At 35.1% G+C, this 14,300-nt stretch overlaps 1 protein-coding gene across 1 annotated transcript; it reads right to left on the reverse strand.

The window, feature by feature from the left end:
• Positions 1 to 14: 14 nt before the first annotated feature.
• On the reverse strand, positions 15 to 13,480 carry LOC111778770 (putative leucine-rich repeat receptor-like protein kinase At2g19210). The gene is made up of 19 exons (XM_023658746.1): positions 13,300 to 13,480; positions 12,748 to 12,937; positions 12,108 to 12,651; positions 11,534 to 12,009; positions 11,319 to 11,451; positions 11,160 to 11,231; positions 10,537 to 10,608; positions 10,359 to 10,439; positions 10,022 to 10,191; positions 9,633 to 9,850; positions 9,431 to 9,557; positions 9,278 to 9,340; positions 8,989 to 9,178; positions 7,701 to 8,104; positions 3,349 to 3,651; positions 2,683 to 2,813; positions 2,346 to 2,579; positions 527 to 785; positions 15 to 441 (listed from the first exon to the last, which is right to left on the reverse strand). The coding sequence occupies exons 2-19, from the start codon at positions 12,845 to 12,847 to the stop codon at positions 248 to 250; spliced, it is 3,771 nt and encodes a 1,256-aa protein (XP_023514514.1). The 5' UTR covers positions 12,848 to 12,937; positions 13,300 to 13,480; the 3' UTR covers positions 15 to 247.
• Between the last annotated feature and the right edge of the window lie 820 nt (positions 13,481 to 14,300).

Here is a 14,300-nt window from a genome sequence, read left to right on the forward strand (position 1 = left end):
AAGCCATTGTGACAGAGATAATATGTCATTATGGATTTCCTGTTCAATGAATCTCAAGGAATACTTAATTCTATCAGCCCTTGTTCTTGCATCAAGTTGATCCAATGTTTTGGTACTGAATTCAATCAAATGCATATCAAATCTTTATCAGCTGTCCCATGATTACTACACAATAACTAGTACAAATGTGGATAATCCAGAAACATTTGGAAAAGCAGTGAAACTAAAACAGTTCATACGGTGATGGTCAGATGAGAGCATAGCCTTGGACAAGCATAGCATCAGCAAGTATCTGGTTGGCAGCCTGAGATGGATGAACACTGTCCCAGAACACATATTTGGTCGCATTAGAACATGTTACATGAGATTTTGGATTGCACAAAACCGAGGCCGTCTCCACCGCCCCAGTGCCACAGCAGCCTCTTCTCACTTCATCAAATCCTTGAACGAAAAACAAAGAACACAGCATCATTACTTTGAATTAGCACCCGAATGTTTGAAAATTATTCTAATGTCCGTGAAGTACCATAGCTCGACGGAGACATAATAGCATCGTACAAAGGACTGAAAACGTCGAAGACTACGAGTTTGAGATCAGGAAGCTGCTTGCGAAGAGTTGCAGCAGTAGAATTGAGCTTCCTATTGAAAACTAGGACATGATTGTTGATTGTTCGGACACAACCCTTTTGTTGTTGGTAACCAAACAGAGTGAGTACAGCAGGAAAACAACCTAATGGAGGCATTGAGGTGACCCCAATTTTCCTTGCTCCTAGCCCATGTAAATCCTTCATCAAAGCCACAAATCCTCCATCCAATGTTATTAGGAACACTTAGAGATGCATAAACACTTAAGTAAAATGGACCAAGATAGAAACAATATTTGCTTAAAACATCCTTTTGACTTCTAAATTTACAGCAGACGTCAGAAATAGAGTAACAACAAAACCACACAGCATCAAACAATATCATAGGCTGGCTGGCATGTGGACATGAATTCATCATCAAATAGCGACTATACAGTTCAAAAAACCAGAGAGTTCCATACTTGTTTGGAGAGCTGTCAATTTCTGTTAACTCATAAATGAAATGAACTATCAAAGGGAGGGGGAAAATGTGACTCCAAAAAGATTCTTCTTCCATGCTTTTAATGAGGTGAAATATATTATTATAATAAAGTTTTTATTATAAAGTATCCTATAGAATAAAATTTTTAATATATGCTTAAATATGTTTCAAAATCATTACTTACTTTCTGTACTGTATCATATCACTATTCAATGGTTGAATATGAACAGTGTTATTTAGCTGGATCTTCATTTAAAATTAATGATCAATTAAATCTCTTTATTTTTTTAACGTTCTTTAGGTAGCTGTTTTCATTTTCTCCCTATCCAACCAATCAGACAGGAAAATCAATGTAAATTTATGAGCTGAGCTCAAAGAAGAGAAACAATAATAAATACTTGGCCGCAGCCTTAGCCATGAATTTCCTGCTGCCCCAAACGTGGTCCTACGAGAAATGAATGCTTATTACTATCTTATTCTTTCCTCATAGAGAATTTTAACCATTTCTCGAACAATTCAAACTGTAAGGCTTAAGTTGGATTAGACTGTTTTCGATTTAGGTTTGGGATAAATTTTTTTAAAAAATTGAAAATTCTGTTGGAACATTTTTAGCGGAGAACCTGAAAGGAGGGTACACAACTAAACCCAAGGCTATCCTACTTTTAAGATTGTTATGAACTTGACTGGTGAATGATTGATATTTGAGTTTGATGAGATTTTAGTTATTAATAAACCACACTCAACCCATAAATAGAGAGTTGGATTAGAAACCGAGGTGAACAGATCATCAACCCAACCAATTCAAAATTCCGAGTCAGTCCAAAAAAGTTTCCCAGCTCAACTTGTCTACTACTTCTCAGTTCTCTTTTTACACTACACAAGTGCCATAATGGAAAATTGTATAAAAATATTACGAGTGCTATCGTAATACCTATTTCTTTCATTCGTAATTTGACACATCATCAAATGGTATATTAATTCATTTCATGGTTCCATATTTTATTCATAATTGTTGCTATAAGGTCAAACAATGAATAAGTGTAGTCTATAAAGTTTCCATTCTAGAATTAGACCATGTTCCTCAGAAATTTTAATACATAATGAACATGTACTCTCTTACTAAGGGGGTCATGTAACAAGAATTATTTTAATACAGTTGAGAGTATCATATTCTTTATCCATACCTATACGTGTATCTTCATAAATAATTTTTAATGTTAGTTAACATTATATCAGAAAAATTTATTTAAATGGACATTTAAACTTCAGATATTTTGTACCTTGATGAATTTGGAGAAGGAAGCAACAAGGAAAGAGGAGTACTGATCGGGAGTGAACCGTCTACGAACCGCCGGATTTGTGTAATAATTCTGGAGATAGTCGCTGGTACCGCAGCTCAGTATGTGCAATCCATCTTTAATAATGGCGGCCGCTTTCTCACGGCCGGCCACCATAGCCACCTTGATTTGGTACTCTTTGTAATTAGACAACTGCTGAGCCAAAGTAATCGCACGCTAAAGAACATAAGAAAGGAAAAGGAAATCAAAATCGCATTGATTAGATCCTGTTTTCAACGATTCAGAAACATTAGGGTTTCAAATAAAGAGGAGAACATACATTGGAAATTGAAGCTTGCTCATCGTAGCCGGCGGCTGCGGAGGCGAAGCAGGCTCCGATTAGAAGATTCCGGCCGGAAGCCTCTGGGCTGAGATACGCCGGTGGGTGGCTCTCAAAACCGAGGTTTTCGGCTGTAGGAAATTAATTAGGAATGTTACCGTTTCACATTTTTTAATAATTAAGAAAAAAAATATATATTTTTTCCTTCAATTTTCTTAGAATAAATAATTTTAGTAAAAATAAATAAAAATAGAGATTGAAATAAGTAGTAGATACGAGGACGAAAAATAATATTTTAATCCAAAATGGTTTAGAATTTAAAAATAATATGATTAGCAATTTTATATTATCAGAGGTGGTCGATAATCTCTTCGTATTCGAAATTCAACATGATTTTCTCCTTGATTAGCAGATATGGAATTCTTCCTAATAATCTTCATTTAGCCAAATCTAAGCCTTTTCTCGGGTTCCCCGGAAACAATTTGATTTGGAATCGGTAAAAACATAAATATAACTTTAAAATTTAAAATATAAGTCAATAATTTTGGGTTTTTTTTATTTGAAAATAATAATCTTCATATAGTAATAATAATAATAATAATAAAAGAAAATAGGTTAAATTAAATTATTAAAAGAAATAGAAATATTAGGAGAGAGGGCGTGTACCAGTTATATCAGAAACGAGTTTTCCATTACAAAACCGGCCGGTGGCTTTATGGTTCATGAAGTCCCGACCATAAGGATGGTAGTTGGCCTTGAACAGGGTGAACCGGTTGTTGTTGTTACCCACATCCAAGGCGGAGTCGCCGAAAGTCAGTATCGCCGGGAATATCGTGGCGGCGGCGATGGGTTCTTGAGCCGCTTCGGAGCTGGCCAAGGCTAAAAATATTGCACAAACAAACCACATAAACGCACCCATCTTCTTCTCCGGTGCTGCTGCATGCGCTTGGGGAATCCTATTTATTTCACCTTTACACTCCCAACTCACGTATATAAATAACAACTTTCAAAATTGTTAAATTACAAATTTGCCCTTACGTCTACATCTAGTATATCTTTCAATTTCAGTGTCGTTTCAACAGGTTTACCGACTCTCAATTTCATGTTTACTATGTTAGATGATCTCCCACATTGTGGCTAATTTAGGAAATGATCATGGGTTTATAAACAAAGAATACTCTCTCCATTGGTAAGGAAACCCAAAGCAAAGCCATGAGAGCTTATGTTCAAAGTCGATAATATCATACCATTGTGGAGAGTCGTATTCGTCTAACATGGTATCAGAGTCATGCCCTAAACTTAGTACTCCAAAAGAAAAGGAGTCGAGCCTCCTCGAAGTCAGTAGAAACTGACTAAGACTCCAAAGGCTACCAGTATGATGATTTTTCTACCGTTTCAGACTCTCATGCCCGTAAACTGACTATCTTTCGGAGCAAACAAAAAAATCTATTTATTATTAATTAGATTAAGATTATTTAAGAAGATAATATAATTAAAATTTGAAGCCCACCTCATAAATGTTCAAACAAATAACAATCAACCAACTAAAATACTAAATATACAAACCAAACACCAAAATCACCAAACTTACCTGTAATAAACACTCCGTCAACATAATAATTTTTAAAATTAATTTTTTTTAAAGTATTTTGAAAGTTTTTAAAAAAATTTAATAATATTTTAAAAGAAATTAATTTAACTTCACATATAAATTTCCCAACAAAAATAAATAAATAATTATATATATATTTTGAAGGAAACCAAGAAGTTGTGTCTTGTAATACAAAATATTTGAGAGAATAAATGGTTGTAGTTGTTTTTAGATAATATACATTCAACGCAATCAGCTTCACTCAACCACCCATGTTTATGATATTTATTTATTAGGGCCCTATTTCATAATATATATTTTTGTTTAAATTATTAATATACATTTTTTTCATTTTTAATTTACGTGGAAACACTCCGCACTCTTTACTAACACTAATCGATAAAAGATTACGACACAGTTTGTAAAATTTTACTACATTTTGTTTTACCTTATCATGCTGTTTCAAATTTCTTGGGATGAAAACCTTATTAGGATAGAGAGGGATCTATAACATAAACTAGATAATTTATCGAGAGAATATTTAAATCATTTTCTTAAAATACATTTGCAATAAGCTCGTATCATTATTGGGTTTGACCCGAGAAAATAATATATATATATATATATATATCAATTTGAAGAAAAAAGAAAAAAGAAAAAGAAAATATTGATTATGAAGGGAGTGGCAGCAGAAAAGGTGGGGAAAGTAGGTAGGGGAAAGCTGCGATGGGGTTAATTGGAAAGCGATAGTGTCGCTAATTCACGTCAATTTTAGTCGCAGTCTTGCCTTTTCTGAATACTACGGCATAACGTTGTTAGACGAACACGACTCTCTACAATGGTATGATATTGTCCACTTTGAACATAAGGTCTCATGGATTTGCTTTGGGCTTCCCCAAAAGATCTCACACACACAAGTGGAGTTAGTATTCCTCACTTATAAACTCATGATCATTCCTTAAATTAGTCATGTGCGACTTCCATCATCCAACAGACGTTAGTAATAATTTTTTTTAACGTTACCTCAATTTCTTCAATAATACAAATATCGTGATTTTTTTTTAAATACTCCAGAGAAAAAAATTAAACTAAAATGATTATTGAAATGAGTTTATTGTGATGTTTGATTAAGGAGAAAAAAATCAAGACCAGGTTTGAATAAGAATTATTTGTGTTGGGTGATTTTAAAATTTTTTTTAAAAAAAAACATGGGAACAAATAAAATATATTAAAAGAATTTGTATGGGTACGTGGAAATAATTCAATTCAAAATAAATTTGTTAAGTATATAAGTGAGGAATACTATCTTCATTGGGATGAGGCGTTTTGGAAAGCTTAAAGCAAAGCCATGAGAGTTTATGTTCAAAGTGGATAATATCGTATCACAGTGGATGGAGAGTCGTGATTCCTAACGGGTTACTTTTTCACTTAAGTCAGCAAGATGAGGTTTTTTTTTTGAAAAAAAATATTAATTTTTTTAATTTGTCAGCAAGTTGATGCTTTTTTTTATTTTTATTATTTTTTTAATAATTTTTTTTTAGGTTAGCAAGTTGAAGGATAGAGCATGAAAAGAAAGGATATACGATTCATCTGTCAATGTCATGGATTTATTGATATAAGCTAAATATGTACCACAACACACTCTTTTACTCTATCATTTTCGATTATTATGCTCCATAATATAAAAAATTTGTAATGCAGATATATATATATATAATCTGTCGATCTGAATATAGAGTGATTGGTCAAAGCAAGTATGATTGATCAAACGTTGAGTTGTGACACCCCATCACTCATGTTGGGCTTTTGTTACGAAGTTGATGCTTTGCAAGAACAAGAACAAGAACAAGAACAATCTTGTATGGAGCCTTCGAACCTTAGATTGACAACATTTTTGATGTTTTCTTCGAGGAAGAGTATAACTTTCATTTGCAAATACTTGAGTTTTTCATTCAATAAGATATTTAAAGACTTGATAATACTCACTATATGTTGGAAACGTCAATGAGCCCACAATAATACTCACTCTAAATTTCACAATTTTTAAAAGAAAAAAACTTAGAACTCAAGAAAGAATGAGAAAGAAGATTATTCATACTATTGATGAACTAAATGTAATCCCCAGTGGTTAAAAAGAAATAAATAATAATATATTAAAAAGAGAGAAAGCGCGTTTGGTTGCAGTTCCGTATGCTACTCGTCGCTGATAAGTACAAATGAGTCAGGCGGCAAAAGACAGCTGACCAACGTAGTTTTGAGGCCGTTTTTGGAGAAGAGAGGGATGTGGGTCTATTTAAGACAGCGGTTGAGCGCGCAGAAAGAGTAAGACGCTCAGTGTTGTAGAGAATAAGTGGGAACAATAGTAGCAGTAGAACGCCAGTTTGAGTTGATATGTTTTCCTTACGAATCTCGATGTCATAAAGGGTAAGACGCTCAGTGTGGTAGAGAATAAGTGGGAACAATAGTAGTAGTAGAATGCCCGTTTGAATTGATATGTTTTTCTTACGAATCCCGATGTTTTTCTTGTATTTTTGGATTTTTACGAACTATCTGTGTCATGTTCTTTTGTGTATGCATTGTGTGAGTCTCTAATTGTGATTTATTTTTAATCAATGTTTTAATGTGATTTATTTTTAATCAATGTTTTAAATTCTACGCATTTTTACTTATTTCCATGTCAGTGAATTTCATAACTCGAGTCTCTCTAAAAGCGATTCGTTACTCTAAACAAACTTTTGTGAATTCATGTATCTAGAAATTATAAGTTTATTAGATGTATATTATGAATCTAGCTTAATTTCTAACGATATGAAAGATAGTTATAATTATATCAATTAAAACTTAAAACTTTCACAAGTGTATCAATCTACACCGTTCGTTAAACTCTCTTCGAAAAAATTCACACATGTACAAACTTATAATTACATCACTAAATTTATGAACTATCAAAACTGAATAAATTTAAACTTTTAATTTGAAAATCGTCCATATATCACTTCTCACACATATACAGACTTCTAAAAATCTGAATCCAACATTTAAAAATTGTGCATGCATTTGAAACAAATGGTCTAAATTAACTCGTTTTTGAAGTTCAAGAGTTTAATTGATACAATTATAATTTGACACGAGTCTATCATAGGTATGAATTTAGGGAAATAAATTAAAATTTGCCCATATTTATATACACCTTGTGCTGCATTAACTGCAATTTGGAGTCTTTCCATCCAACTCAAGACTTTTGTGCTCGAATCTGTTTCAGAAAAAGGGGGGGAAAAAGCATCGTATTATAGTCAACAAGCCATAAATATGCATACATTTTTGAGAAATTTCATTGTCTCAAGACAATATCATATTTACCGGATTGATGGTTGCGTAGTTTGGTTCAAAGCCTCATCACAACAACCAAGAAAACACATTAATCTCTATCTGGGACCAACAATTGAAACAGAGCCAATTGAATTGTGTGAGAAGTTCTCAGCATTGTTAGGTGGAATTTGTGGAGTTCTGTCTTGAACAATCTCCAAGCACTCAATGAGTTGCAACACCACATCACTCATGTCAGGCCTTCCAGCTGAAGTTGGCAATGTGCATGATAGAGCAAGCTCCACAAATTTCCTTGCAGAACAACTTTCAATAGAGCCTTCTAACCTTGGATCGACAGTGTTTTCAATGTTCCCTTCGGAAATCAAAGGCTTAACCCAATCAACTATGTGAGTGTTCACTTCAGAGCTCTTGATTATGGCAGGATGTCCAGTGATCAGCTCAAGCAATATAATCCCAAAGCTGTAAACGTCACTTTTTTTTATGAAGTTTCTGGATAAATGAACCCTGCAACAGATTTTTGTGTTAGTTCTTTTGCTTATGTACACAAAATGCTTCTTTTGCTATATTACGGCACTGCACAAATTGACACTTCAGACATTGGATTTTGGTTAAGAAAAGCAGGAATGTAACCATCCAAGCCCACTGCTATCATATATTGTTCTCTTTGGGCTTTCCCTTCCGAACTTCTCCTCAAGATTTTTTCCTCAAGATTTTTAAAACGCATCTTTTAGGGAGAGGTTTCCACACCCTTATAAAGAATGTTTCGTTCTCCTCCCCAACCAATGTGAGATCTCACAATCCACCCCCTTTCGGGACCACGCGTCTTCCCTAGCACTCATTCCCTTCTCCAATCGATGTGGGACCCCCCAATCCATCTCCCTTCGGGTCACAACATCCTAGATGGCACACCGCCTCGTGTCCACTCCCTTTCAGGGCTCAGACTCTTTGCTGGCACATCGCCCAGTGTCTAGCTCTGATACCATATGTAACAGCCTAAGCTCGCCGCCAGCAGATATTGTCCTCTTTGGGATTTCCCTTTCGGACTTCTCCTCAAAGATTTTAAAACGTCTCTGTTAGGGAGAGGTTTCCATACCCTTCTAAAAAAGGTTTCGTTCTCCTCCCCAACCGATGTGGGATCTCGTAATTAAGTTTTTGACCTTTGAAAGTTGGGTGTGAAAAAGTCTGATAGATTTAACATTAGGAAAAATACATTGTTATGGTCTACAAGGGATTGAATCCGTTATTACAGAAAGAGGATAAGTTTCATATTTCATTTTATTTTGACCAGCTAACAGACGAATCAAATCCAAAAACTAGAAGCTGATCGAATTTTTTTAAAAGTAACTGCATAAATATAAACACAAAGCAGATCAATCATTGTTACTTACGTAGGGTCGACGTAACCGAAGGTGCCAGCAGGACATGTGGAGAAATGAGTATCATTTTCATTTGCAAATACTCTGGACAGTCCAAAATCAGATATTTTAGCTTGCATTTTTTCATTCAATAGGATATTAGAAGACTTAATATCTCTGTGAATGATAGGCGGCACGCAACCATTGTGTAAATATTCTAATCCTGCAGTTTGTTTATTCGACGTCAGTTGTCACAATCCAAACAGGGAAGGCAAACAAGATCACGAAATAATAAGTTTTATTGTTTGTTATTTATTTATACCTTGTGCTGCATCAACTGCAATTTGGAGTCTTTCCATCCAACTCAACACCTTTGCGCTTGAATCTGTATCAGCAAAGAGAAAAAGTCATCACAAAGAGTCAAGGACATACATTTTAGGGAAAATCTTTCTATTAAGCCAAAATCATAATTTACCAGATAGATGATTGCCTAAATTTCCGTTGCTCATGAATTCATAAATGAGTGCCTTATTCTCAGCTTCATCACAGTAACCAACAAGAGAAACCAGATTTCTATGATGAACAACTGTTAGTATTTGAGCCTGCATTTGCAAATATAGTTTATTCGGAAGTAATTAATTCAGTTCAAGTAAATTTGCACCCAAGAAAAACTAAACCTCAGCTCTGAATTCATTGTAGCCTTGCTGTGATATTGAAGACAGCAACTTGACAGCAACTTGGGTTTTATCACTCAGTACACCCAAGTATACTTTTCCAAATCCTCCTTCCCCAAGAGTTGTCTTCAAGTTATCTGTGATAACCAATATCTCAGAGTAATGAACTTGTTGGTTCTTCGACTTAAGTAACCTTTCTTGGATTGATCTTTTGAGATTCTCTGCAACGAGTAAAATAGACACGTTTTGGTTCATTCTACACTTTTGAAGTCATTAGTCATGTAGGAATTCTTTTCGATTTTCGCTATTCACGTCAGTTTCATTGTCGTTACTATAACTATGCTGGAATTAGCAGTGTACAGAAACAGAAACAGAAGACATGAGATATTTACCTCTTTGTCTTCTCCTTTTGTAGATTACTAGAGTAATTATAAGGATAGGTAGGAACACAGCTATTATGCTGGCGAGAATTACAGGAACCAAGTACTTGTTCCTCTTCTTCTTCTTCTTCTTCTTGTTATCACATTCAAGTGATGTACAAAGATCTGAATTTTCACCCACACTTTTACAAGCAGAAGAAAATTTCAGGTTAAAGCAAATGAATTTTCATTTGACTTTTCAGTTAGTGTTCGTTATTCAATATGAAAACAATAGAATTAGTAGGCGGCAACATGGCAGTAAAGTAAATAGAGAAAATGAGATATAACTTAGAGTAAATTGAAAGCTTACCTTAATGTAAGCAATCCAGCTTCAGCCCTTTGCAAGAGAGCCTTGGGAATTAAACCTGTGAGCCTGTTTCTGGTTAAAGAACTGCGAACACACACACACAGTAAAAAAATAGACAGCCTTCAATTTTCAACTAAAATTTTAACGTTCTGGGCGTCAAAATCACAACTAAGAAACTTACAGGATTCTTAGGTTAGGCAAATTTACTAAGAATTCCGGTATCTCTCCAGTCAGCCCATTATTGGACAAATCCCTAATACAGAACAGGATATTGAGTTAGCATAAGATAGTACACAAAAACTGCTATATAAAGGGATAGAAAAGGAAATAAGAAAGGAAAATTACAATATTAAAACACATCGAAAGGCTTGATAACTCTCCAAAAAGTAGAGTCATATCAGGTCTTTTTGTAGTTAATTTTGCACTAATACAAACCACAAACCATTTTCTCATTGATTCCTCCATTTATTCTAATTAGTAAGCATGAAATAGTCTATTGTGGTTCAATATGAAAATAAAATCAATTAGCATAAATCAGCCTAATTACACATTAAATTGAGTTATTTGGTAATATTTCAGAACATTTATGATGAACCATGATGTTGTAACAAATCTGGAAACAACCTTGCTGGCAAGGCTACTCCCATAAGAACTATTCTCCAAATTCTGCAAATTTCAAACCCGTCTAGCCTACTGTATTGACAACCACTTTTCTAACAAACTCCTTATCTAAAACAATTGTGCCTCCTTAATATCCTAGCTAATAATATCAATAATGTTTTCCTATTAAAGAGAGATACTTACAGAATTTGCAACATGGTTAGATTTGATATGTAAGAAGATATCTCACCTATCAGTCCACTTCCAGATAGGTCCCTGTTCAAAAAATTAACACTTCCTCGTGAATTCATAAGATCCATCCTTCATATAAATAAAGAATTTTAACAGAAGACCTGCACTTACAAGGATGTGATTCTTGGAGCAGTTTTGTTACTACAATTTAATCCACTCCAAGTGTATTCCATTGGGACACATGGATCTCCTTGCCAATCCTTCTTTATTCCATAATTTGACCTAATATTGGTAATTGCATCCACTAGTTATCCAAAGAAGAAATCAAATTAGTATTCATCGACTTTGAATAAGTGAACTCAGAAAGTGCGTCTAAAGAAAGATACCATCTCCTTGCTCTGTTTCTAACTCTGATATTTCTTTCATCCCATATAATTCAAAAGCATTGATGATAGGAGGAAGCGTCGAATTCTCAGTTGGAATGAAAGAAAGTAAATGACTACTTGCTGCCTCCAATGGTCGTCGAGACAAAACGGTCATCGAGGACAAATATTTTGGAATTATAGTTCCTGAATAAAAGTGTGCATTGTGCCAGACATTAAACTCCCTGCTTTGATTGACTTGAGGAATCACAAGTTCAGCAAAGTGCATAAGTACAAAGTATCGAGATGAATCTATTGTATCCCACGAAATCTCCAGAGTCGTGCTTGCATCCTTTGGAGTGGAGGCAGTATTCATGACAATGGGTGGAAGATGGAAAGCTTCGCCCCCACTAACATCTACAGTAATATTGGTGCTTACTCGTGTCCAATCCTTAGAGTTAAATGTTGACCAGATGCGGTCATAAACATCCAAAGGGAATCTTCAGAAAGTGTAACCACAAAAACAAAATATTATGTTAGCATCTCTAAATTGTTAAAGTATCCATCTTTTCATTAACTGTAATATGTATATATATACCTGTAATTTTGACCACCTGCTGAACCGAAGTCCAATCGATCGAAAACTGATAAGGATGCTGATGGTGTATAATAAGTGATGTTGGGCGAAGGTCTAAATTCCAATGCAGAAATAAATGGTACTCCATTTCCAGTATTGATCAGACAGATGTGAACTTCATCTGAGGAGGTTACATGTATAAGTTCTATGGAAACACCCATGACATTTCCAGTTACGTTTAATGTCTCCCATAAGCTATTCCCAATATAGAGATCAAACACCGGTGGCGAATCCAGACCATCATAATTGCCATACAAGAAACTTGCTCGAATCAAGTATTCGGTGGCCCTTATAATGTTTATATTGTAACAGTTTCTGATTCCATCAGGGAAGCTTCTCAGCTTCTTCAATTGCATTTCATAGATATCTAAATCTCCATATGCCGAATCTACACTTCGACTAACCCCAGTGTTTATGAAAGATGCATCAGAAACATAGTTAATTTTGGTCGTCTTTTCGGTGTAACTTGTACCCTCTGGTAATCCACAGTCTAAACTAATGAAGCCTGAAAAACAAATGACAACAAAATTAAACTTCAAGTTTCTATATATACTTGAAAGAAGTTGAATAGGTTAATCACCAATGAAAACAAATGTTTCACCTGACTGATCCTGAGCTCGAACAAGAAGTAGAAAAGCCAATGCCAAGCAACTGAGCAGGAAACCAAACAGGGAATGCCCTGATGTTCCCATTATCATCATCCTCTTCCTCTAGGGGCTATCATTGGCTGCATTGATTCACGAGAATTGAGAAAGCAGCCATATCTGCACCTTGAGGAAAATGTAGTAAGCCTGTGACAATAATAGAAAGTCGTCACAAGAGGAATTCTCTTCACAACATGGGAGATTAAAGAACACATTACACATGCAAGTTGACTAAGTATAAACAATACAAATTTAAAATTCTTTGAATCAAAACATCGAAAGGAAACTATAGCGCTTTTGTTTATCAATGAGTTCGGGGCTGTTTGAAAAAAACCATTAAAGTGATTATCGTAACAATGTCAAAAGACAATTTCCAAGTCGCAATCTCCTAATAATATATCGAACAAACGTGGAAATGACGATCAATCATATAGTATTATAGTAGCCAGATTGAATAATTAAAGAGGAGAAGTCCTCCACTTCTAGGGATTTCAAGGAAAAAGACAAACCCTAAGCCAAATAATTTATGGCGAAATTTTTGAGACGATGTCGGATGAATTCCATTTGAGGCTACTCGATTGCAGAAGAAGGTTACGCTATTGGCATCCATGTTCAACAAATCTTCATCTTCATCGGAGCTTGCCATGTTCGGACTTCCAAACTACTCTGGCCACATGGGGAAGCCGCCGACTTTTTAAATAAATTTGGTCAAACTAAGTAATTTCAAATTTTCCTTTTTTTTTTTTATCCATTTTAGTTTAAATTTTTTAATATTTAGTTTTATTCTCTATATTTTTAATAATAATTTAAATCATAACTTAAAATTATGCTTGGATTATATTTGCTCCTTTAACTCATTTTTATTTATATATGGTGTGACACCCAAGTAAATAAGAGATACATGAATGAATTGATATCATGCCTGAATGAGAATAATTTTGAGGATAAAATGCTTGAGACACGTTTAAAAAGTATTAGAGTTAGTACCTATATCAACAAGGCATACCTTTATTTTCGATAGCTCAATCATAGTAACTTTAAAGGCATACCTTTATTTTCGATAGCTCAATCATAGTAACTTTAAAGTTATGCATGTTTAGTTTGGAGCAAACCTACGTTAACCGACCTGTAACGACCCAGATCCACTGCTAGCAGATATTGTCCTCTTTGGGCTTTCCCTTTCGGGCTTCCCCTCAAGGCTTTAAAACGCGTCTACTAGGGGAAGGTTTCCACACCCTTATAGTGGTTTGTTCTCCTCCCCAACCAATGTGGGACATCACAATCTACCCCCCTTCGGGGTCCAGCATCCTCGTTGGCACTCTTTCCTTCCTCCAATCGATGTGGGACCACCCCCAAATCCACCCCCCTTTGGGGCCCAGCGTCCTTACTGGCACATCGCCTCGTGTCTACCCTCCTTCGTGGAACAGCGAGAAGGCGGGCACATCGTCCGGTGTCTGGCTCTGATACCATTTGTAACGACCCAGATCCACCGCTAGCAGATATTGTCCTC

Source organism: Cucurbita pepo, chromosome LG17, assembly GCF_002806865.2.
Source record: "Cucurbita pepo subsp. pepo cultivar mu-cu-16 chromosome LG17, ASM280686v2, whole genome shotgun sequence".
Classification (NCBI taxonomy): Eukaryota; Viridiplantae; Streptophyta; class Magnoliopsida; order Cucurbitales; family Cucurbitaceae; genus Cucurbita; species Cucurbita pepo.

Bases quoted from the DNA above. Each gene is read 5' to 3' on its own strand.
- LOC111778770 (XM_023658746.1), bottom strand. From the start codon at position 12,847: ATGATGATAATGGGAACATCAGGGCATTCCCTGTTTGGTTTCCTGCTC. The intron at 10,440-10,536 runs GTAAGTTTCTTA...GTGTGTTCGCAG, and splicing joins TTGCCTAACCTAAGAATCCT to TTCTTTAACCAGAAACAGGC. The intron at 9,851-10,021 runs GTAAATATCTCA...TACTCGTTGCAG, and splicing joins CAAAAGGAGAAGACAAAGAG to AGAATCTCAAAAGATCAATC.